General features: G+C 36.7%; 1 protein-coding gene across 4 annotated transcripts in view; it reads left to right on the forward strand.

The window, feature by feature from the left end:
* LOC127942115 (myosin-9-like) overlaps positions 1 to 26353 on the forward strand; it is a 43464-nt gene that overhangs the window by 884 nt on the left and 16227 nt on the right. For 2 of the 4 annotated variants that reach the window (XM_052537699.1, XM_052537706.1), the window contains exons 2-15: positions 10523 to 10854; positions 12378 to 12534; positions 14976 to 15003; positions 15095 to 15188; positions 16185 to 16205; positions 20962 to 21054; positions 21139 to 21202; positions 21485 to 21583; positions 21717 to 21860; positions 21944 to 22039; positions 23103 to 23374; positions 23464 to 23637; positions 24721 to 24894; positions 24980 to 25094. In XM_052537699.1, the coding sequence (XP_052393659.1) occupies positions 10528 to 10854; positions 12378 to 12534; positions 14976 to 15003; positions 15095 to 15188; positions 16185 to 16205; positions 20962 to 21054; positions 21139 to 21202; positions 21485 to 21583; positions 21717 to 21860; positions 21944 to 22039; positions 23103 to 23374; positions 23464 to 23637; positions 24721 to 24894; positions 24980 to 25094 (1858 nt within the window). In that variant the 5' untranslated portion in view covers positions 10523 to 10527. The remainder of the gene's footprint in view (positions 1 to 10522; positions 10855 to 12377; positions 12535 to 14975; positions 15004 to 15094; positions 15189 to 16184; positions 16206 to 20961; positions 21055 to 21138; positions 21203 to 21484; positions 21584 to 21716; positions 21861 to 21943; positions 22040 to 23102; positions 23375 to 23463; positions 23638 to 24720; positions 24895 to 24979; positions 25095 to 26353) is intronic. The other 2 variants (XM_052537714.1, XM_052537724.1) reach the window with 1 other exon arrangement.

The following is a 26353-nucleotide window of genomic DNA, read 5'->3' on the forward strand; positions in this document are numbered from 1 at the left end:
TTTTATGTCATCTCTAGCGAGAAACCAGTATTATAGTAATTGACTATTCGTTTTATCACCAAAGCCCGTTCTATTTTGTAGTAGACCGTTAAACTGTTACGCCGCCTCAGAAGCTTGTCCGAAATCAGTTTCACAAGATGCCTTCGTGCAAAAACGCTGCCTTGCAAAGTCAACTGGAGGAGTTTTCGGATGCAGGAGTTTATATTGATGAATGACTGAAGGGAACTTACTGTCTTTAGAAGAGTTGAGATGGTATTTTCTCTCATCTTGCCTCTGTATAATGCACATTAAAGTTCATAAGTGCAGCGCTGCTTTGTTTACAGCGGTAACCAAGGAAACGCTGTAAGCGCCACCTGCTGGCAGAGTGTGAATCTGCGTCTCGTTCAATTCGTCTGCTGTTTCCGTTTCATACCGATATTATTTGTTTATAGTTTCACAAAACTGAAGTCAAAACAATTATTTTTTGCTCCAAATTCGAAAAGCTTAGATCATAAACTGCTCATGTTGCATGTATGCAGCATCTTTGTGTGAATCATGATTAAAATACAATGGTTGCATCTCATGTTTATTAATGGAAAGAGCACAGACAAAGCCTTAGTTTGTTTATATGAAGAGATTTATTTTATCTGTGTTACTTTTTTTTAAATTTGATTTGGGACTTGTTTTAAATTTCGGTTTAGTTTTGTTTAAATTCTGTCCTTTAGCAGACACTTTTATCCAAAGCTGCTTACAAACGAGGACAACAGAAGCAATCGAAACCAACAAACAAACAAGCTATATAAGTATATTACTAATAAGTATCTCCCCTAGAAATGTGCTGCATTTTGTCCAAGCGACAATAAAAGGACACATTTAATTTATAATTTGTCTTAAATCTAATTTTGTTGAAGAACATCGTGAACCGTTAGACCCCTGTTATTGACTCTTTTAGAGGAAAGCGATCAGGATGTCAGTCGTTAGTCGTCTCGCGTGATGACGTCAGCTGTGGACTGATTTGATAGTGATTTGTGGTGGTTTGAAATCGCACCCAAGTCTGCGTCTGATCCTCGTGACCGCTCAGATTCACACCGATATGAGTGTGTGCTACAGTCTCGATCATCATCATTATACTTGTGTCTGCGTGTTCATATAGTTATCATCAGTGTGCTAATGATCAAATACTGCTGGTGTGAACGTACTATAACCATTTTCACTGTCTTAGATGTCTGCAGTAGACACCTGGCCAGTGTGTGTGTGTGTGTGTGTGTGTGACCTGGTTTTCTGCGAGCGAGTGTGTGTGTGTGTGTGTGTGTGTGTGTCTAGGACGCTGTGACCCATTAAAAGCTCATGCTGGTGTTATTCTGCGTGGTGTTTGGGTTGCTCTGGTGTGTTAATCCAGCACATGTTTGGGGAATGCTAGTGTTTCTGCTAGCGTTGGTCCTGAGCACAGTCCTGGTCATGCCACAGAGATCAGTTTACACAACCACGCTCCAACGTAAGCTCAGCGTGGGTGGAGACACTTTCTTTGAGCCCACAGCTTCCATGTTTGGGGGCGAGTCAGTGAGAAAACATGGCCGACGTCTGTAGTTTGACTGTAATTATGTCACAATGGATAACACTGCTATCTTTTTAATTTATAATAAACTAGCTGTGTTATACACTTATGATGGGACAGTGAAGTTAACAGTAGCTATGTGAATTGACCAAATGTAACTTGAACGCTCAGATGATGTAATTACGACTTCTCACCTCCCATTATTTTATCAGAATGTCAAAAATGAGGACATTTTGCAATAAAAGCGATTTAAAAAAGCCCTTATTTATTTCTAAATGTTCAATGTTGTTAATGCAACAAAGATTACTGGAGCATGTCTTCCAAGAAAACACTATTTCAGTCTTTAAACGTCCAATTTGCCATTTGGTTGCAATTATATGTGACATGTCATGCATTACAGTGATTTCTATCATGTGCAAAGTGTGTTAGTCCCTGAGCAAATCCGGCTGAAATCAGACTGTAAATGGTGTGTGTGTGTGTGTGTGTATCTATCTATCAGTGTCATAACTAGCGTAGCGTTCTCAGTGTTATTGATGAGTAGCAGTGATTGTGATGGTAGTGTTGTGGCAGTGATCCGTCTGCACGTGTTCTTCAGGAGACTGGTGTGTGTTTAATGAGCTCAGACGTATCTTTCAGCAGCTCTGAGATCGACAGGTGTGGACCTGCATCCAGCTCCAGCTCCTCCGAGCCCCAGGGCATTGTGGGTAACTGATGCGTGTGGGGGGGCTCGGGGGGTGGACATGAGTTTCCTCTCGTCTCATCTCTGTGTTTCTGGGAGTGAGGATCCCATTGTTTCCCTCCGGAGAGATCTGCTGCTGTGGTTGTTTGTGTGATGACATCACCCGCAGTGCATCATGGGAAGAGAGCCGGAGGTTACAGGAGAGATCAGCTGAAACGATCATGTCTGAGTCTGATGTTTAAACATCACAGAAACATCACAGAACACTGTTTATACAGTTACTGGAGTTTATTACTAAATAAATATTCATACATTAAATTAGACCTATTTTATTAAAGTAGATGAATACAATATTTGCATTTATTACTTGCATTTATATAAGTTAATACACAGTAAATTAATGTACATGTAATATTAATAAATTAATTACTTGAGTAAAACAAAAAAATATTTTTTATATATATATAAACTTGACTTAATATTAGGAATTCAGTTTCAGAAAGTTATTTTATTAGTTGTTTGTTTATATAATTATTATACAGTTTAATTAAAAATATATAAAAAAAAAATAAAGAATTTCTCCACTAAATATTCTAATATTAATATAAATTATTGTAATAAATTCTTAAATCGAACACAGAAAATATTTCAGAGAATGTTTCTGTATTATTTATGTTTCATATTCAAATGATTCAATAATAAATGAATGTAAAATATATTTGAGTGTTCACAGTGAAGTCAATGGGGTCAAATATCCCCTCGATCCATTCCTCAAATCCTCTTCTTTTATGCTGTGCAGAAGAACAGTCCGAGAGGTTTGGAAGGAAGTGATGATCATGATCAAGATTTGTCTTCATCCTCCTTCTCCTCATTTGGCTTGCTTTCTGTCCAGTCTAGCAGGCCTTCCCATAGTGCACCTGTGCAGCAGGAGAGCACGACACTGACAGGAAGTGAGAGCGCTCATACGACTGTCTGTCCTCCTGCTCAGTGGCCCACTGTCAGAGACGTGATGTCACTTCCTGTTGCAGAACTCCTCTCTGTCTTGATCAGATCAGATCAGGGCTTGTTACAGGTGTCTGGTTTTCTCTTGAACTCATGAGTCAGTCAAGATTCGGTTTTATTTCATATTAGACATGTAATCATTCATTTATAAACATTCTTTGAAATATCTTTTGTGATTCCACTTAAAAGTAATTAATTTATTAATAAGTTTAATAGTATGTACATATTATTTTAGTTGCATTTTAATACAATTCTGAAGTGATTTAATTTATTATAATGATATTTATATTTATTATTTAATCAAAATAAAATGTAGCTATACATATGCAACAGTAATAAACATATTCAGCACTGAATCAAATGTAGACATTTTATATAAAAAATATAAATATATTATGTTCTACTTAAGTCATTTTTAGTTTATTATTTATTTTAATTTATTAATAATCCTTTATTTATTTTTAGTTAAAATACTACTACTACGGTACTAATAAAATAAGTATAATTTCAATAATGTATTATAATTAAATACTATTTATAATTTATTCATAATGATGTATTTACAGTTTTATTTAATAATAATGAAATATATTAGATGCACATGACCAATAATAAATATATATATATATAATGGGTTAACATTATATTCATGAATATAATGATTAATCAAATATTTAAATTATTTCCTGTGTCTCTGAAACTGAACTGCTGCATGCAAACAGATATTTCTTAATAATATAAAAACAAATAATCATGAAACACAAGGACCACTCTGAGCTGCGGTGACTGGTGTTCAGTCTGAGTCTGATCTCTTCTTCTGTGGTTCATCAGTTTCTCGAGACGTTTACAGCGGGACTTTGAGCTGTGATTTGATTGGGTGTGGAGTCATCAAACACAGATGAACTGAGAGAGATTAGAAGTGAAACCAGAGGACGGGCTTTTACTGATAACAGCACTCGTAAATGTTTCCTTGTGCAGCAGAGATGAGCTGATATTACACTGCCTTCAGACCAGCTCCAGAGCGCTGAGAGATGATGAGCTCACAGTCTATTTATACATACACGTGTGTGTGTGTGTGTGTGGTCTTGATTATATACAAATAAATAATAGTTTTGGATATTTGTTTTATTATAATATTTAATATAATATTTAACATTTAAATTTTTAATTGTATAAGTATTATGTTTTTATTATTAAATATTAATAAATTAATCTATTAAATTAAATATGTAGTTCTAAATGAATAAATTACTCCATGTATTCATTAAACTAATAAATAAATGTACGTGTTGTATTAGTTTATTGTGCATATCAAGGTTAGATTACTTACGTTTAACTGTATATATAATATTTATTTTATATTTAATATTTATGTATAATATTAATTAAATTGTATATATTAAGCTATACATTTCATTTTATTAATTATAATTCATTTATAAATTAATTGTACTTTTTATATTAACAAGGAATTCATGTAAATGTTTATTAATGCAAATTATTATGATTCTGTAAATAAAATATTTATTTGATTAATCACGATTAGTAAAATGCATGATTGTAAAATATTTTGCATATATATTATTGTATTAAAATAATGCATTTAAGGTTTTAATATTATGGAAGAAATGTATTATTTGTTTCACTATTAAATACTAATACTTTAATGTAAATGTATGATGTAATAATACGTGTTTGAGCTCAGCGTCTGAAGTGATGTCTGTTTGCTGATGCTTTGTTCTGTTAAAGACACAAACTCTCCGTCATTTCCTTCGTTTGTTTACATGCTCAGTTTCCCGTTTCTCTCCAGCCTCGGAGCAGAACTGCACTATTGTGCCTCGTTCATCTGTCATCAGCTAAATTAACTGCTGTTTAATTCTTCATGAAACCGTTCTTGCGTAAGTCGTCAAATTCTTCTTCCAGCCCTCTGTGAAAGAATGGATTCATAAACCGGTGAGATTAATTCTGATTATGAATCACGAACGAAACCCAGTTAGTAGTTCTGTGAGAGACGTAACAGAAGAAACGGTTTGCTCTAATCATGAAAGCTGACTGAATATGAGCCGATGTGTTGAACACCACAGGATGAGCGTTTCTCACAGGAAGGAAACGAGGGCGGGGCCTGATTAATATGTAAATACGAGCTACTGTCTTCTGATTGGCTGGAGGGACTCACTTACACACACACACACACACACACACTTACACACACTCTTTCATACAAATAAAGCTGAACATTGGGTCACATTTAAACTGGTATCTGGAGCAAGGTTTCCCACAATCCCTTGCTTCTCCTCCGGGAGCTTGGGTCAGATTGGACAGCATCTCTTTCAATCATCAGATATCGCTGCAGAAACAGATCCTTACAGTCTGAGATTAGTTTTAGAAACGCTTCTGTGTTCTGGTGCTTCAGTGAATCTAGAAACAGATAACGGAGTCATGTTTCACCACAAAATGAAAAGAAAAAAAATATTTATGATATGTTCATTGCTATTAAGATGTTTTGTATGGTGAAGTTATTTTCATCACACTTATAAAACGCCAAATACTCTTTGACTATAATATGAAAATATTTTATTTATTATTAGTATTTTTAATATAATTTATATATAAATTATAAATATATTTTATATATATAGTTATATATATATAATATATAGTTATTGTAAAGTAATATATTTGTATGCATTATTGTTTTTGTTTATTAGTAGTAGTAGTACTATTAAATAAATTAATATGTAGTTATGAATTAAATTATCGATTAATTATATATTATTAAATGAATTTACCTGTATTATTTTAATTAAATTAATGTAAATGTATTCTTTTTAAATTACTACGTAGAAGTAATATATAAATTAATATATTTAATTATAAATTAAATGATAAATAATTTATTATTATATGACATTAATATACACTTAAGTAATAAATTAATGTAAATGGTTTAATAAATTAAATTCCTATATTTCCCAATGTCCTAAGTTTCTTATGATTAAAGCTCTGCTAAATGATTAAATCAACATTTTTTTTTTAATATTCTTATTATTGTACTTAATATAATAATACAGAAGTATATTATGTGTTATATGTATATATTCAATTGTTTTTGTTATTATTTGAGACTCAAGTGTGTCGAACCCCTTGAATCTCAAACTCAAGAAAGGAGAAACCACAATGTCAGATTATTTCTTTATTTATTTGTGTTGACATTGATAAATGGGCGGAGTTTAAAGAGCAGGACCTCATTAAATCTGATTAAAAACAGATGTTTGTGTTATTTTGAGATGTGGAAATCTAGAGTTATTCTCGGTGGAGATGCAGTGTCTATTTTAAATGAACTGAGTGTTGTGTGAAATCAATGTTTAGGTGCTTGTATCGTTAAATTATGCTGCATAATAATCAGGAAAAAGGGAAATGGGGAAAGAAACGTGTGTAATAACTCAAGCGCTCTTTGATAAAGCTGTTAAACCTGGCGATGGGTGTTCGAGCACAAGAGAGACTAATGACCGCATTTACCAGATGAATGACTCCACGAGCAATTACTCCTGTGCACTCGTTTATGGCTGTTAAAACTACATTTCCCATCAGTCTTGGCTCAGTTACACAGCTAATTTGGGGTCATGAGAACGGCCCAGCGGTCGTGCCGCATACCGAGTGTTGCAGATGTGTTTTCTCAAGGGTTTTTCACACACACAGACTCCACCAATGCTGTGCAGATTTAACCATTGATTAACCAGTAATGCTGTTTTAACCATTCCCATTAACTAAGCTGTGTTTAGGACCGAATGGCTAGTCAACAGACATTTTCCAAAATCTACAACCCCATTGACCAGATGTTGCTTGATGTTCATCATCTCAAAGCGACCAGAGTTCACTGTCTCTCCAGCGTTGTCATAAACTGGTTTTATATCAGTCACTTGCTCTCTAGATATCAGTGATGGCTGTTAAACCTCCAGCTCATCAGTACAAACCCATCAGATCGCTCTTTCAAATCTGGATCAGCCAGAGTCCTCCCGTGTGGCAATCTGTTTCTTGCTCAGGGCGTGGAAGAGAGTCGAGCACTAAAATAACTCATGGCCCTGACAGACTCAATGGAGTGTGCCGCTGCAAATCACCAAACACCCAAACCAGCTCCCCTGAGGTTCCCCTGGGGCGCAGGAAACCGTGTGCCACTCAGAAGAACATTCTTTTGCTTTTTGAGAATGTTAACCCTTTATAAAATGCTGGAGTGTTTGGGAAACGTTGTCATTTTCAGCCTTGTTCCCATCACTTTTGCCCATAATTTCAAGTGGCAGAAAGCTCAAGCGCAGATGGTGCCTTCAGTCATTGAAGCTGCATGTGTGTTTGTCTTTCGAGGTTGTTGTGTGTGTGTCTGATCTGGTAAGACCTGTTGTGTTTCCCTCTCCTGTAGCTGAACGCTTTGAGAAGCAGTGGAGCGTGGGAACCACTGGCGGCCATCTTGAGCCTGTTTGGGCTCGCAGTGTTGTGGTTCAACTGAGTTCTGAGTTTGTTTATGTCCCTGGGCGACAGTGTTAACCTGACACCTGCGTGAGTTTACACACCTGACGGGCTCCTTCACGCCAAGAGCTTATCGTCAACGGTGCGAGATCCAATCCACCTGGAGTCACTCACCACTATTGTTTCTTTATTCTAGCACCTCAGAAAACACACTCAACCGTCTGGAGTCAGATCTTCTTCTGTCTTCTGTTGAGTTGGTTTTTGGAGGATCAGGGAGTCACACAAACCTGTCCATGTTTAATCAGTAACGTAAATCAGATTACTTATTTCAAGTTACTAATAACGTAATGCATTACTTTAAAATGTACAAGAAAATATCGGAGTTACTTTTTAAAATTTCCTTTTTTAATAACGGATGAGGCACTTCTTTCAACCTGAGGCTTATCAGTTTCACTTTTTGGTAGCCAAAAATATAACTTGTGGGATTTTTTGTTATTAAAGAAATAAGCAAGCCCAGCTCAGGTGAAAAAATGTAACGCAAAAGTAACATCATGCATTATTTTCCATAAAAAGTAACAAGTAACGCAATTAGTTAATATTTATTGAGTAGTGCAATATTGTAATCTTTTTGGGGGTAACTCATTACAAGTAATGCATGCTATATATTTAGAATACTTCAAATACTTTTGAATACTTTCATATAAGTAACGCAAGTAATCAAAGTAACGAGAAAGTAACATCATGCATTATTTTCCATAAAAAGTAACAAGTAACGCAATTAGTTAATATTTATTGAGTAATGCAATATTGTAATCTTGTTGGGGGTAACGCGTTACAAGTAATGCATGTTATATTTAGAATACTTCAAATACTTTTGAATACTTTCATATAAGTAACGCAAGTAATCAAAGTAACGCGAAAGTAACATTGTGCATTACTTTCCATACAAAGTAACGAGTAATGCTATTAGTTGCTTTTTTATGGAGTAATGCAATAATGTAGTCAGTGTTGAGGGTAATGCATTACAAGTAATACACATTACTAATTAAGTAGTATTAAGTAGTAAAGTTACACATTACTTTTTTTAGTAAATATGGGAATATCTGCGTTTTCAGATTAGTAACACAAGCGACTCTGTTTTGTTCCTGTCTCTGTGTTGAGAGAAATCATCATAGTGCAGAGATACTTACTTCGGCATGAAGCTTATTCATTTTGCTAAAGTAACATACTTTAATGCATTACTTAACATAAAAAGTAACGTGATAAGTTACTTATTTTTATGGAGCAACGCAATATTGAAATGCATTACTTTTAATAGTAACTTCCCCCAACACTATAGAGTTTGATCAGACACACAATAATATAAACCGAGTTACGAACTTCCCTGACCTCTAAAACATATTTTCTATGAGCACTGTGTCTTATTTCCGTCCCTGTTCTAGCCTGTGCTCTTCTATTCTTAGCATTTTGAATATTATTGCCTCCTTTGGATGGCCGACGTCTCGTAAGTCATTTTGTAAATGGAAAAAATTTGGAAATGACAGATGTAAAGGTAAAAGATATGGGAAGTGTTGTCTGACTTATTTATTTTTAGTAAACCAACTTTGCGTGATTATATGGCTAGTTGCGTTGTTTTATTAGTGGTGGTGATGGCGCAGTGGATAAGACGCATGCCATTGGTCAGAGAGACCTGGGTTTGAATCCACTGTGAGACACCAATGTGTCCCTGAGCAAGACACTTAACCCCTAGTTGCTCCAGAGGCATGTGACCTCTGACATATATAGCAATTGTAAGTCGCTTTGGATAAAAGCGTCAGATAAATGAAATGAAAATGAAATGAATTAGCATTTAGCGTTGTTTTTCCCTGCCGTCTGAACGAGGCCCGCTGCTCTCTGACGGTTTAAACATGCTCCTGCATTGTCTAAACACGTCTCTGAACGGAGGAATTAATAGTGTGTTTGGCCCGACCACATTCAAAACAAAGTGTGTGTGTCTGAGATGCCGTGACTGTAATTATGTGCGGTGCTGTTATTTCATGTGGCCGCCAGGAGCGTGAGCTCACCTTCCTGAAGTGTGCCGTGTTTTACGAGCTGCTGATCTAGCGTGTGTTTGGGCGTGCGAAACAGACCCAGCATTCCTGAAGACCTGCGTAAGAAGAGCAAGAAAAGATCTGCTTCTCGTCCTCTCTCTGTTGTTAGCATCAGTCGAAGAGCCTCTTCAGCTGCTGTTTATTTGACGATGCTCGTTTCTGGTATCAGAGATCTTCTCCGACCTCACCATGACCCTAGCAACCAATTGAACACCCTAGCAACTGCATAACAATAGGCTAAAATGCTCAGAAGACGCTAGCAATGACTTAAAATGTGCTTCGCACTGGTGAACATCACTTGCATTTTTCCTTTAAAATAAAAAAATAAAAAAACTGTTTTTGGCAGTGGTGCAACCTTAGTTATATTAATAGAAAACAATAATAATAATAAAAAAGATTAATGTTTTCAGAAAAATATCCAAACACATGTTTTAAAATCCAATTTTGGAATGGTCCAGACTTAGTTACATTAGAAAAAAAAAGTTATTAGATTTTTCTCAGACATTATAAACACATTTTTGTCTAGAACAGCATGTTCGATGGCATTTATTAACAAAAATAAACCGAAAAAGCTGGTGTAATCTTCTATTTTGGTCGTTGCTGGTTTATTCTGCTGGTCAGTGTTTGAAATAAACAGTCTGTTCGTTATTAAACATGCTTGTTGTTATTAAAGTGTGCACTTCTGTAATGTTTAATGGTCCATAAACAACCGATCTCTGACCCGTAACGTCTCGCTCTCTTCTCTCTCGCCCACAGCAACCATGTCGGACGCCGACAAGTTCCTGTACGTGGACCGCAACATGGTGAACAACCCTCTGGCGCAGGCCGACTGGGCCACCAAGAAGCTGGTGTGGGTGCCGTCGGAGCGGCTGGGGTTCGAGACCGGCACGGTGAAGGAGGAGCACGGCGATGAGGTGGTGGTGGAGCTGGCCGACTCGGGGAAGAAAGTGCGGGTCAACAAGGACGACATCCAGAAGATGAACCCGCCCAAATTCAGCAAGGTGGAGGACATGGCCGAGCTCACCTGCCTGAACGAGGCGTCCGTGCTGCACAACCTGAAGGAGAGATACTACTCCGGCCTCATTTACGTGAGTCTGAGAATATATATTTAGTGTTATATTAAGCTCAGAGACTCTCAATGATCAGAAATGTGCAATTGGTGCATTTCACCGCTGAGGAACAGTGAAAGAGAAGCTTCTGGAAACAAACAGATCTGAGACGCACTGATTTTTGCTGTTTTAAGTACTTGGCAGTTCTGGTTTCAGACTGTTTTCATTAATAATCTTTGTTTTAAGCTCTTAAACGTATATTTATTTGCACATTTTGCACATCTGCTTGAAATAAAACACCCTTTTTGGGCACCAACTTTGCCCCCGTGGTATTGATCCTCCTTGTGACTGCTCGGGACGTTATCACAATGTAGCAAGGGTTTGTTTTGAGGAATATTAAGAGGTTCGAAGGCCTTGATTGTAGATAATAGGGTCTCGCTGACCTGCTCGCTGAAATAGTTTAGTGCGTTTTCTCTAAACAGGAAGCTGTAGGAACAATGTGCTCCTGGAGGACAGGAAATTATTTGGGGTGGGGGGTGATGGGTAGGAGATGAAGGAAGCAGAAGTGCATCTGAGAAAAGACTCTGCTAGACATAGTCAGGCTCATCTTATCTGGTTAAGATAAGTCAGGCTTGCTTGATCCAGTCTAGGTTATGAATCCCATCATAGGTGCTGCTCAGCAATGAACCTAGAACACACTAGCGTTGCATTGGTAAAAAAAAAAACAATTGCATTCTCTTTAATGTTTTTTGCATTGGGCCAGATAGAGCTAGACAATTAAACAATCTTTCTGAAACTTAGTAAAAACGTTTTAGAATAGCTCGACCTGTTTACCACAGTACCTAGATCAAACACTCAACAATCGAAAGGTTTCACTTCACATTTTTGTGTTCCTGTGGTTTCATAACAAAAAAATAACTGTCCAATCAGAGCTGTTTTAAACTCAGATAGACAAATTCAACAGTATTAGCACACGGACTCTGTGAAGTTACGTTTTCTGTGCTGATTTTAGGGAACGATGTTTGGTGAAATGTGACCCTGGAGCACAAAACCACTCATGAAGGTCAATATTTCAAAACTGAGATTTATACATCATCTGAAAGCTGAATAAATAATATTTCCATTGATGCATGGTTTGTTAGGAGGACAATATTTGGCCGAGATACAACTATTTGAAAATCTGGAATCTGAGGGAGCAAGAAACAATCTAAATATTGAGAGAATCATCTTTAAATGTATCAGAATCAAGCTCTTAGCAATGCATATTACTAATCAAAATGACATTTTAATATATTTACGGTAGGATATTAACAAAATGTCTTCATGGAACATGATCTTAATATCCTAATGATTTTTGGCTATTGCTACAAATATACCCCAGAGACAAGAGACTGGTTTAGTGCTCCAGGGTCACATATGTGTTTACACATGGTTCAACATGTTGACTTGCTCTGTGCCCAATCCTAAATATTGAAGTGAATGTAGTTTTGTGTAGTTCATGCTCATTCGTCTGAATGCTGATGTTGAGTGTGTGTTGTGACTGAATGTCTCTGTTCTCACAGACGTATTCAGGTCTGTTCTGTGTGGTCATCAACCCTTACAAGAACCTGCCCATCTACTCCGAGGAGATCGTAGACATGTACAAGGGCAAGAAACGACACGAGATGCCACCGCACATCTACGCCATCACAGACACGGCCTACAGGAGCATGATGCAGGGTGAACACACACACACACACACACACTTCTCCCACAGGATGTAGAGTCTGAATGGCAGGAAGAGGAATTGACTGAATGGCAATAGAAGGAAAAACAGCTGTTACACAATAAAGTATTTTGATTAGTCAAACACAGAGAAAATATAAATAATTACATCATTAATTAACTAATTATGTGTATTTATGTCCTGAAATGTTAATAGATTTTATTAACTTTTCTCTGCTGTCAGAACAATACACAACAATGAAAACCGTATGCCTTAAAAAAAAATTAAATATTTATAAGCCCACGAGAAAATGCTTTGTGCCAAATCGTGCATGTAATTTGTCAGTTTTGTTGATTCAAAAACAGTTACTTTACAATTAGAGTGTAATCTACTGTTGAATCCTGTCTCAAGAAACAGGAGACTCACAGTCCCAATTGAAAAAAATGAATATATTATTTATTTATATATTTTTAGTCATAGAACTATACGAATAAAAAATTAAAATAATTTTTTATAATTATTATTACATTTTTAGGTTATCTAAAATTGAAATGAAAATAATAAAATAAATATTAAAATAAATATAAAAACTACACTTACATCTGCTATATTAATTTTATTTGAATTTTACTTTTTTAAATTCAAATTTGAATTGGAGTTCTATTGTAAGTCCTGTTTATCGCAGTTCAAATATACAAATATGCCCGAGAAAAATTCTAATAATATTTAATAATTATTTGGATCTGTTGGTTCAAAAAAAAAAAAAAAAATATATATATATTTCTAGAAAAATGTGTCTTAAAGTCCAATAGAAGAAAAAAACTACAGAATAAAGTAGTTTCTTTAAGTTTGGGGTGTGGATTAAAACATAGTACTTAAAACAACAGTTTAATTCTGTTTTCTTGTATTCAAACTTGAATTGCGGTTCTACATTCTGTTTGTCGAATGTAAAACATTTTAAAATCCACACGCCAAATAAAAACGAAATAAAAACAAGTTTGTGTTTGTTGTTTGTTGTGTGTGTTCAACTTTATTCACACACACAATCTTGAGTAAAATCTTGCTTTGACGGGGAATGTTGCACAGCTTCTCACACACACAGTAAGGGATCACAAGGTTGAGTGTTTGTCCCGTGGCTCCTCATTTACTGCGACCCCCCGTCAGGTTTAATTCCCCTCTTAAATCCTCCACAGGCCTCCCGCAGCGGGACTCGTTACAGTCCGACAGCAGATCATATTCATACATGCGCTTTAATCCTCTCTAGGGCTTTTGTTGGGGATGGAATATTTTAAAGGAGCTTTGCCAAGACATTTATTGCTCTGATTTGGGCTCGGTGACCTGATGAAACCCCCAACACTTAGTATTAACGTTGAAAAAAAATCTCCTCCTCTATTATTATGCTCTGAGTTTTCATGTCTTTTTAGAAGTAGTTTAGCAAATGTAAGAGTTAGTCATTACGAGGACCGTTACTGCAGTTTTCTGGAAAGGCGGCACCCTCTCCAGTTACAGGAAGTCAGATATTGACTTCCTGTTTTGTGGTCTGAGCTCTTCCTGCTTGAGAAGTTCAGAGGGGTTTGTTGAGAGCGAATGGGTGGTGCGTTTTTCCGTTTAGAGGAATTTATAGCTGCTCGTTTGGTTAAAGCAACTTACCAGCATGACGAATGATCAGCAAACGCTTTAAAGAACATCAGTGAACCGAATCCATCAAACTTGAGCTTGTTTAGCTGATCAGTTCATGAGCTTCTAAAGAAGACATTTACTGTACACTTTCTCTGCCTCTGAAACGACTTCCTGCCATTGATAAGAAACAGTTATTTCACATCCTGCTTGTCAAACAGAAAAATGTAAAGAATGAAACACTAAAATAAAATATAAAGGGAATCAAAGTAAAAATAATAATGAATCTTAACATTTAAAATGATTATTTCCTGCCAACTAATAAAACTTACAGTATATTTAATGCATAAGATAAAGGAAAATAAATCAAATCAAGGTAAAAACAATATTTATAATATATAGTAAAATATGAAAACGTTTTTCCTGCCAATTAATCTCCCTCATAATACAGTAAAAATTATTAAATAATAATAAAGTAATTTTTTAAAAATAAAATATTATATTATTTCATGCCAAATAATCTCATTTAAAATATTTAACATATATCCTCCTTTTCGGATAAAAAAAAAAAATGAAGTCATTAAAATAACATTTAATAAATAAAATAGAATATAAATAAAAATCTGAGTAAAAAGAAAACTATATAAAATTTAAAACTATTATTTCCTGCCAAATAAAATATTTCCTGCCCACTCAAGATACATAAAATACATCCTGTTTAAAAAATAAAAATTAAATAATACACATACAAGTGAAATGCCTAGTGAATGTCGTTTCATGTTCAAAGTGTTTGCGCTGTGCAAATGATTAATTTTCTTCTTTCTGTCTCCGCCCACAGACCGTGAGGACCAATCGATTCTCTGCACGTGAGTCACATGACCCTGCATGTGTGTGTTTTAGGACCTGATGATTAAAGATGTGCTGATTTCTCATGTCTGTTTGTTTGCGTGTGTTCAGGGGCGAATCTGGAGCCGGAAAGACCGAAAACACCAAGAAGGTCATTCAGTATCTGGCCCACGTGGCCTCGTCCCACAAGACCAAGAAGGACCAGGTTAGTTCTTCATGAGACTGCGGGGTCTTTCGGTTTCAGAGATGTGGGTCTTATCAGATCAGGGCGAGCCGGAGGAATGTGGGTAGTTCTGAGGTTTGGGAGGGACTTCACAAACTGCCCGGTCCAGTTTAATCCACCCAGACATCTGAAGGATGCCAGACATCCAGTGTGACATCTCAAGCCAAATATAGCATCACATGGCCCTCGTCTAAACACAACTTTTAAGATTTTAAGATAGCATTTTTGGAAAAAAATTTTTTAAATGATCAGTGAAAACAGGTGCTTCACCTTCATGAAATTAAACTAAATAAAACCAAGTGAATTATAATTTTTTTTAATAAATGTACTTTATTTTTATATTAAACTTATTCTCTTTTATATTTATTTTTGCAAGCATTTTTTATTTGCATATAGTTCAAATCAGATTTCAAAACCATTTATACATTTATTTATTAGCATACATATTTTTGCATACTGTAAAATACATTTATAAGAAATAAAACTAATTTAGAAATGTTTTTTTTTATATACGTACTGATTTATTTTTGCAAGCCCGTTATTAAGGCCATATTTCTGCATATAAAAAAATCCTGTTGGGTCAATTTTCGGCATGTAGTTTCATGTATCTTTTATATTTATTTTTAATTATTTTAGCATACTTTTTATATATATTCTAATACAAATTAAAATTTACACAAGTTAAAATGTATTAAGAATGAAGTCTAATTTGCAACCCACTTTCTCTTTGTATTGATCACTTATGATAAACTCTCATAAATGAAATTAATGTTTTCTCACAGTAACTGGGTTTTGTCCTCATGTGCACCTTATTAATGGAAACATTGTAGAAGTGTTTTGTGAAGATAGATGAAGTGTTTTTTGGGATTCGGTCCAAACCCGTCCCTGATGTTTCTGTTGGTCATTATCGGCCGATCGCTGGATCTGGCCTTTGGCTGTAAGTTGAAGGTTTGAGTGTTTTTCTCTTTATACCAACAGAGCAGCTCGGTCCTGTCACATGTGAGTTAACATCTCTCCATCTGTCTCTCTCTGTCTCTTTCATGTCTCTGTGTTATCTCTCTGCTGCTGGGTGAACAACCGAAGCCCGCACAGCGATTCAGACACATGACACCGAGAACCAGATCAATATCACTGAGCCTGGCTCATATTTCACCCTAAAATCAATAGTTTGCATTCAGAAAAAGAGACTGGTTTGAAAACACAGCTATAAGTGTGTTTGATTTTGGTGAAAATGATGTCAAAATGCAGAAACAAATGGTTAAATCAGTTTGTTTGGGGTTAAATATGATCCAGATCCTGACATTTTTACTGAGATTTGCCTAAATAAATTCTGTAAATTAAATTTTATGTGATCATTTGAGCTGGTTAATGAGAAATGTCATGATTTGATTCAATTCACAAGCTTCAGATTAAATATTAATTAATTGTGATATAAATCAATCAGGTACAGTATAAATCAGTTATTATTATTATTTTTAAAGGAAGAAATCTTTCAACTAGTACTGCTGTAGACTATACAATAAGCCCGTAAACGGACATTTGAATGTCTTTATAATAAATGTCTATTATAATAAATTTTAAATTATATATTAATCTTTCTACTCCAGTTTACAGTACATGTCGGGATTCATTCAAACCTACTACATATTGAAGAACAGGTTAAGAAAATATATAATTAATAATTATGTAATATAATGGATATATTTGGCTAGCTAACTATGGCGTTTATGGACACTGAAGGTCATTTCTGAGGTAAATGTGACGTTTATAAATGTTTACAAGCGGTTTGATTGATGTCTTTCATCGGTTGATACACTGATTGATCGATTACATGAGATATGATTCTTTTATTATCTATCTCTACATACCTTCTGCTGTCCTTCTTGTTTATTTCGTCTAGTAACTGCGTCGAAACGTGTTAAGAAGTAACTCTTCGGTTATGAATCTAACCGTCGCGCCACATAAAAGAGCGCCAAACTGTATTGTTTTGAATTTGAAAAAATAACTGGCAGAATTTGAAAGCTGAGACCTTGTTTCATATCAAACGTAACAAGGCATACGGTTTATTGCGATTTGTTGGATGGAAGGCGCGTCACAAAATATTGTTTTGTTCACACATCCACTTGAAAACAGCACAGATCGCTTCTGGGGATTTAAGAATCGAAATCGCTTCATCAAGATGATAATTTTGGGTATTTTCACCCCGGCTCTAGTGATCACATGAACATGTTCGGCTCTCTAACTTCCCATGTGTCTGAATAGCGTGGTGAATCTGTCCGATCTGCGCTCATGAGTTTTGGTTTGATCTCCTCTGTCTGATTTTAAGTGTGTGTGTGTGTGTGTTTATTTATTATTTCACTCGCCCCTCTGCGCGAGCCTCCCGCGGCGCGAACGATGACATCAGCGAACACGAAGCTCGCGCTGTTGGAACGATCTTCTGGCGCGAGGTTAACGAGCCTTGCTTTACGAGAGAGAGAGAGCGCGCGCAATCTGAAACTGATTACAGAGGAGCTGCGGGGAACTTCTCGTCATTACATGATTTGATTTGAACAAGATGATGGTCGTTAGTTTCTGTGTTATTAACCTCCTAAGACCCGAACATTGGTTTGGCATGCATTTTAGATTTCTTCTAGCTATTTGGGGTTAGGAGGAACCAATAAATATAATAACAAGAAATTATCTTTGAACATGAAGCTCTTTTTGAAAAAAATGATGTCCACATATGTGGACACTTGGTCTGTATTCACAGAAAACAATCAAGACACCATTGTGTAACAAAGTGCAAATCTCTTTTATTTAAATCCTTTGTACTGTACCTGAACAAATTTTATTGTTACTGTTGCATATATAAATGTTTCAGCTTGTGAACATGGATCTGGAAATACACCATTTGTAAGAAACAAGCTGTCATATCACTTAACAGCCCAACTGATGTGTTGAGTGGGTACCCACTCCTAGCTAGTACTGTAGCAGTGGAGCAGTATACAATCAGTTTCATTAAATCTTAATCAATATACTGGTTTACATAGTCCAGTGGGGTCCAGCCTTCTCTGTCGAGCTCAGTTTACTCCTCAGGCTCAAACTGGCTAGGTTTGGGGTCAATTGAGCAGCCCTCCAGCGCACTCCTCATCCTTGCATGGGTTGTCTTGGAAAGCTTGGTCCTGGTATTGGCTCTTCAGGGTCATCATTTGAGCCATCAGACTGAAGCTGCTGAGTCTGACGTCTGGGAGTGCGCAAAATGGCAATGCTATGGTCTGAACGATAACCATAAGTTTCACCAAGGAGACGTTTACGTCCCCGGCTGGCCTCAGTGGACTGTGGAGTGGGGTCTTCATCCCCACTACTCTCCTCCTCACTGCTGCTTGGCTCCTGTTGTGGAGGATGGTAATCAACGTCCTCTATGGGGTCGTCAATGTCAGACAAGTCCTCTACCTCTGAGTTGTCCCCAGCAATTGACTCCAAAACTAATTCCAGTGCCTTTGAAAGAGGAATACGCCCTGAAAATGATATCAGGAGAAAAATAAAATAAATTTCAATGTAAAGTTATTTATCATACATGCAACGTCAATTTGTACTGTTGTAAACTATTGTAAATTGATGTTTTCTAACAAATTCTTCCCAAACTAAATTTTTTGCTAACGTTTTTACATTTTCGCGTGAATAAAAAAATCAATGTAGAGTTATTTATCACACATGCAACTTCAATTTATACTGTTGCAAACTATTGTAAATTTATATTTTCTATCAAATTCTTCCCAAACTACACTTTGGCTAACATTTTTACATTTTCAACAAATAAAAATCAATGTAAATTTATTTCACACATGCAATGTCGATTTATACTGTTGTAAACTATTGTAAATTTATATTTTCTATCAAATTCTTCCCAAACTACAATTTTGCTAACATTTTTACGTTTTCAATGACTAAAAATCAATGTAAAGTTATTTCACACATGCAATGTCAATTTATACTGTTGTAAACTATTGTAAAATGATGTTTTCTAACTAATTCTTCCCAGACTACATTTTTGCTAACATTTTTACATTTTCAAAGACTAAAAATCAATGTAAAGTAATTTATCACATGTGCAATGTCAATTTATACTGTTGTAAATTATTGTAAATTGATGTTTTCTAACAAATTCTTCACAAACTATGTTTTCACAGTTAAATTTTTTGCTTACATTTTTACATTTTCAACAAAGTTAAGTCCCACTGTCCACATATGTGTACTTCAAGTTTAGCGAAATAGTAAATCTTTACTGTTACAAAAATTTGTCAAATTTTCATGCCATATTAATCATACAACACCATTATGCATAACTTAACAAGAATCAACAATTAAATTTTATTAGATTTTTTACCTTGTGGACGTTTTGGTCTGGTGTGGCTGCCTGACTTTTCAGATGTGTTCGCCGCCATCTTGGAATTTCTGTGTAAAGTGTTTTTCTCTTCTGACCCCACCGGATGGCAGTGTAAGTGTCCATGTTTGTGTACAACAGGTTCCAGTTACACAGAATTAAGTTTTATGGTGCACACAACTAAAAATGTGATGTCCACATATGTGGACTCCAGGTCGTAGGAGGTTAAAACAGGGAATATTTCTGCTTGTGTTAACGCAAAGGAACAGCCGGTACGAGTTAAACGCTTGTGCAACAACTTTGCATGTGGGAGATATTTTCTAAATAGTGAAAATGCTTTTCTAGGCTGAGGATATTGTACTTACGTCATTGATTCAGGTGGAGTTTAATTCATGTAAATTAGATAATCAAGCTCCGCCCACTAGAAGTCCACACAAATTACATATGCGTATGAATAAATTAACTTCACATTTCTCCTTTTGTTTCACACTTGAACATGATTTCCATTCTTTATAGACACTTGAGCCTCAAGTTAAAGATTTTGAGAGGCAGGTTTATTTTATTATAATTAACAAAGTATTGTAATTTTTTTAATTAAGTTTAGTTAAAAGTTGTAGTCATTTTTTTGTTTGTAATTCTTATTCTTAGTTTTGATTGTTCTTATTTTGCAGCTTTTTTTTTTTTAGTTTTAATTTTAATTGGTCAGGTTTACTAATATAGTGCATTTTTGTCATTTGTATTCATTTTTCATTAGTTTTCTCTTTTAGCAGTTTTCATTTTAATAAAAAACAGCAACAGTTGATCTTGTTTTTTTGTAATTTTTATTAGGTTTTCAATTATTTTTCAATTTTAATTTTAGTTAAAGTTTAAGTCATTTTGTTGTGTGTTTTTGTCATTTTTATGTGTTTTTTTTTTTTGTATTTATTTAGAATGTTCCTTTGGAAACTAATTGGAATAAAATAAGTTCTTTTTAATAGTTTTATTTTATTTCAAGTAAAGAGAGTGTTTTGTTATAATTTTTGTTTCATCTTTAGTTAATGATAATAACCTTGGCTCCAGATGCTGCACAGAGCTGAAGATGTGTTTAGTCTGGAATATATCTTTCAAAGTGAATGAACGTTTGTGTTTGTGTGAGATGAGCGTCAGATTTAAGAGTCGTGTGGTCATTGGTTTGATGTTTTCGGAGGTGACGGGCCGCTCACTTTCGTGGTGGTTTGGGATCGGGGATCAGAACGTGCTTATCTTTGTATGTGTTTGTTTCGGCTTATTGGCTCTTCTGTGTGCAAAAAGCTTGTGATGTTGTGTTTAAGAGCTTTGCTTTGACAGCCAGGCGTGATCATCTCTTCTCAGTGATTGTCTGAACTGATGTGGATGGTGTGTTTTTGAGCACAGGGTGAGCTGGAGAAGCAGCTGCTGCAGGCCAATCCCATCCTCGAAGCCTTCGGCAACGCCAAAACAGTCAAGAACGACAACTCTTCTCGATTCGTAAGACTTCCCGTTAGGACAGACTTTTCACACATTAGTCTATGAATGCGTGTGATTTTATATTTTGTATTTTCTGTGTTTCAGGGAAAGTTCATCAGAATCAACTTTGATGTTAACGGTTACATCGTCGGAGCCAATATTGAAACCTGTATCTTTATGAGCTGGTTAATATGAGAGGGTTTTAAAAATGTGTAAAAGAAGCCTTTTCAATTGAAATGGTTAAATTAGGGTCACTTTAGTTGGATAAGTAAATGCTAAAAGACTAATGATAGTTTCTGTGTCTATACAATGAGCACAGAGCGTCTGCTAAATGTTTACATGGTTCTGAGGTAAGAACTGAAACTGGCTGATAAAGACCCAGGCTGTTGAAGGCCTTCATGTCAATACTCGTGCATCTGTTCTGTTGTGTGTCCTTGACTCTGACCGTCAGACCTGTTGGAAAAGTCCCGTGCAATCCGTCAAGCTAAAGAAGAGAGAACCTTCCACATGTTCTACTACATGCTCAGCGGTGTGGGAGACAAACTGCGCTGTGGGTGTCCTTCGCTGCTTTAAAACATGATTTCTGAACTGTTTTGATGCTTACATATTACTAAAATTGTAGGATGAAGCTCTTATGTTTGGTAATGAATATAAATGAATCAATCTGTTTCTTCATTCATCAGCTGAACTCTGTCTGGAGAGCTACAGTAAGTACCGGTTCCTGTCCAACGGGAACGTGACAATCCCAGGACAGCAGGACCGAGACATGTACTTGGAAACTGTGGAGGCCATGAGGATCATGGGCTTCTCTGAGGAAGAACATATCGGTGAATATATACTGCTGTTTTCAAACATGACAATATTATTTGTAAAACGTTTGAGGTTTTTAATCTTATGTTGCCCCCTGCAGGTCTGTTGAGGGTAATTTCGTCTGTGCTACAGCTGGGTAATATGTCCTTTAAGAAGGAACGTCACTCGGACCAGGCCTCCATGCCTGATGACACAGGTAGATGCATCTTTATGACTTTACTAAAACACGTCCATCACGCTTTGTGCTGGTAATATGTAGCTATATTATCACTATAAAGTTAGCTGGTCGTTTTACATGGTTTCTGACAAGTCAAAACTGTCATTAGCTTGTCAAAAATGGTTGAAAATGGTTCATTAGCCATTCCAAAGTGGTTATTAACTGCTAGAAAATTTATTAACTGGTCCAACTCATCAAAAATAGTCATTTACTATTCCAAAATGGCCAAAAATGACATTAGTCATGTCTAAAGTGGTCAGAAATGCTCAATAGCTGGTCCAATGTAGTAAAATGGTCATTAGCCAGCCAAACTGGTCAAAAATAGTTATTAGCTGGTCCAAGCTAGCCAAAACTGGTTATTAGCTGATCCAAACTGGTTGATAATGGTCATGAGCTTGGCCAAATTTGTCGAAAATGGTCATTAATTGCTACATGCTGGCCACAAATTATCATTAACTTTTACATAATGATCAAAAATGGTCATTAGCTAGTCCAAACTGGTCAAAAATGGCCATTTTCTGCTCCAAAACTTTAAAAGATAATCATTAACTGCTACAGATTGTTTTGAATGGCTATTAGCAGGTAAAAAATGCAAGAAAATGGCCAAGAGATGGTCCAAGCTGCCCCAAACTGGTCATTAGCTGGTCGAACTGCTCAAAAATTGTCATTAGCTGGTCCAACTGGTCAAAAATGGTCATTAATGGTCATTAACTGCTACAGGCTGGCCAAAAAATGTCATTAGCTGGTCCAACTGGTTGAAAATGATCATAAGCTACTCCAAACTGGCTAAAAAAAGACATTTGACCAAAAATGGTTATTAGCGGGTCAAAACTGCTCATTAGCTGGTCCAAACTTGTCAAAAATGGTAATTTGCTGGTTCAAACTGATCTGAATGTTTAATTAGCTAGATTACCAGCTGACGAGGCCAAGGTTGACATGGTAGAACCTCTTGGTCAAGCTGGTTAGAGTATGCAGAGAAGATAATCTAGCAATTGTTGTTATAAGTTACTATTTCCAACCAACTTTCCCTTCACTTCTCCAGCTGCCCAGAAGGTGAGCCATCTGATGGGCATGAACGTGACTGATTTCACACGCGCCATCCTCTCGCCCCGGATCAAGGTGGGCCGTGACTATGTGCAGAAGGCCCAGACGCAGGAGCAGGCTGAGTTCGCAGTAGAGGCTCTGGCCAAAGCCACGTACGAGAGGATGTTCCGCTGGCTGGTGATGCGCATCAACAAAGCTCTGGATAAGACCAAACGTCAGGGCGCTTCCTTCATTGGCATCCTGGACATCGCCGGCTTTGAGATCTTTGAGGTATGGCACATTCCTTCAACCTCAAGGGTGCTTACAGTGGGATAGCCCACAATTCCTAGCAGTAACTGTGTCTCTGTTCCTCCCCGCAGCTAAACTCGTTCGAGCAGTTGTGCATTAACTACACTAACGAGAAGCTCCAGCAGCTGTTCAACCACACCATGTTCATCCTGGAGCAGGAGGAGTACCAGCGCGAGGGCATCGAGTGGAGCTTCATTGACTTCGGCCTCGACCTACAGCCCTGCATCGACCTCATCGAGAAACCTGTTAGTGTCCTCCACCATTCGTGTGACTCCTAGAATGATCATGTGACCTTTAATGGAGCTGTTTAAGTGTTTATGATAGGGTTTGATTTCCATAATGTCTTCATGAAATTCTGTTGTTGTATATAGAAAGAGAGTAGCTGGTTTTACATGGCTTCTAGTAGGTCAAAGCTGCTTCAAGTTGGTTTGTAAGGTTAATTAGCTAGACTACCAGCCATTTGGGCCAAGAATGACCTGGTACATCATCCTAGAGAAACTGGTTAGAGCAGGTAGAGAATGTAAACCAATCTCCACCAATTTGCATAACCGCTAGAATGACCATGTGACCTTTAAAAGAACTGTCTTCATATTAAGATATTAGTCAGAATTGAGAACTTGGAAATCCTTTATTTAAAAAACGCCATAAATCTGTTTGATTTCAATGTCTTCTCTTCTGTTGATGTAAATGGATGGTTTTTATGCATGGTTTCTAACAGGTCAAAAATAGTCTTAGCTGTTCCATGCTGGTTAAAAATGGGCATAAGCTGGTCCAAACTGGTTGAAAATTATAATTAGCTGACCGTGAAGGTCAAATTTGTCATGAGCTGGTTCTAATTGGTCATAAATGGTTATTTGCTGGACCAAGATGGCAAAAATAGCCATAAGCTGGTACTAACAGATTGAAAATGGTCGTTAGCTTATCCTAGCTGGACGTAAATAGTCATTAGCTGGTCCAAACGGGTTAAATGGACATTAGCTGGACCAGTATGATCAAAATAGTCATTAGCTGGTCTAAACTGGTCCAGAACAGTTGTTAGCTGGTCTAAACCGGTTAAAAATGGTCATTAGGTTTTCTTAACTGGTTATTATGATTATTAGCTGGACAGATATGGTAAAAAATGGTTATTACCTGCTCTAAACTGGTTTAACATGGTCATTAGCTTGTCCAAACTTGTGAGAATTGCTATTACCTGGTCAAAATGGTCATTAACTGGTCCAAATTGGGTTTGGGTTTGACCAATATATAGTCATTAGTTGAGCTTCCTGAGTCCTGATCTTCTGCTGATGGTGAAGACTTGGATTGAAATCTGTGTTGTGTGTTTCCAGGCGAGTCCTCCAGGGATCCTCGCTCTCCTGGACGAGGAGTGCTGGTTCCCCAAAGCCACAGACAAGAGCTTCGTGGAGAAGGTCCTGCAGGAGCAGGGGACACACCCCAAATTCCACAAACCCAAGAAACTGAAGGACGAGGCAGATTTCTGCATCATCCACTACGCTGGAAAGGTGTTGACATGCTCCTCCGCTGAACCCGTGTGCCATTTCATAACCTTATATGGGACTTTGAAACATCTGTGATTGTGTTTCTCAGGTGGATTATAAGGCAGACGAGTGGCTGATGAAGAACATGGACCCACTGAACGATAACGTGGCTACTTTGCTCAATCAATCCACTGACAAGTTCGTTTCAGAGCTGTGGAAGGATGGTGAGTCGATATATCACATTGGATCACCTCTTAAATTAATACAAGACTGTAAATGATGAAAAAATGTGTAGGATACAAGGGCGTGAAGCTTTTAAACTCAACAAAAGAGAAAGAATGACTAACATTTACACTCTGGGTGCCTTTTTCATGCCAAAATTGGTGGAAACTTACTGGATTTGTTCTCTTCCGCTGGCGTTTGGTCCTCTGTTTCTTCCCCTCTCCATCCATCCATCCACCCCTTGTTTCACGTCCTCCTGGACCTCTGTACACACCGTCTCCTATCTGTCAATCTCTCTCAGAGGTCCAGAACTGTCAGAGAGCTTATTTCTATCAGCGTTTTCCTTTCCTTCATTTAGAGCCAGGTGACATCTTTGGTTTTTCTCTCTTTCTCTCTCTCATGTGAAGTCCTTCTCCATCTCCGTCAGCTGTCCTGCGTGACTGTTTCTCTGAGGTGTTGATATATCTGATATTTCTGCTGTCTCTCCTCTCTGTATAATATAGTGTGCTTTGGCGCCCCCGCTGTTGGTCTGTGGTACTGCAGAAATGGGTATAAACTGCATGGGTTTGGTTCTGTTCTCACCAGTGAAACATGACCTCAGTATGCAGTTACACACACACTCGCAGGGTCCAGAATTCACTTGAACTAAATCTGACAATGACAGCTGTAAAAAATTAAATTGTGAATTATATCTGGGAAAATATAAATTTTTACTACATGAAAATAATTATATTATATTAATTATTTAGCTGTTTTCCAAAGGTTTTCAGCATCGTACATTAGCCAGTCTCATATCAACATATTATAAAATATTATAACCTTTTTAGTCTACAACTTCTTTTATAATAGCTTTAATTAAATCTTGTTTAATTTTAGTCAATGAATAAGTGCATTGTGAACACAGTGCATAACATACATCACCTGAGTTATGGCAGTTATTACTTTTAATAAAAATTAAAAAAATGACCAAAATGAGTTGTTGAGCCTCATTCATGAAACACGAGCTGAATGAATTGTTTGTGATTGTTCTGAAATCTGTGTCATTCGATTCATCTTGTGTTTTCATGAATGAGGCGAGTGTTTATTTTGGATCCTTGAACACACACACACACACACACACACACACAAACACATACACGTACATGTCACCTGCACTGCATTGATTTGGATCATCTTCCCGTGTGCCCCCCCACTCTTCACCAGCATCGTGTGTGTCTGTAGTTTGTCACCAGTGCTGACGTGTGTACGGCCCACTGAACTG

Source organism: Carassius gibelio, chromosome A3 (assembly GCF_023724105.1).
Source record: "Carassius gibelio isolate Cgi1373 ecotype wild population from Czech Republic chromosome A3, carGib1.2-hapl.c, whole genome shotgun sequence".
NCBI lineage: Eukaryota > Metazoa > Chordata > Actinopteri > Cypriniformes > Cyprinidae > Carassius > Carassius gibelio.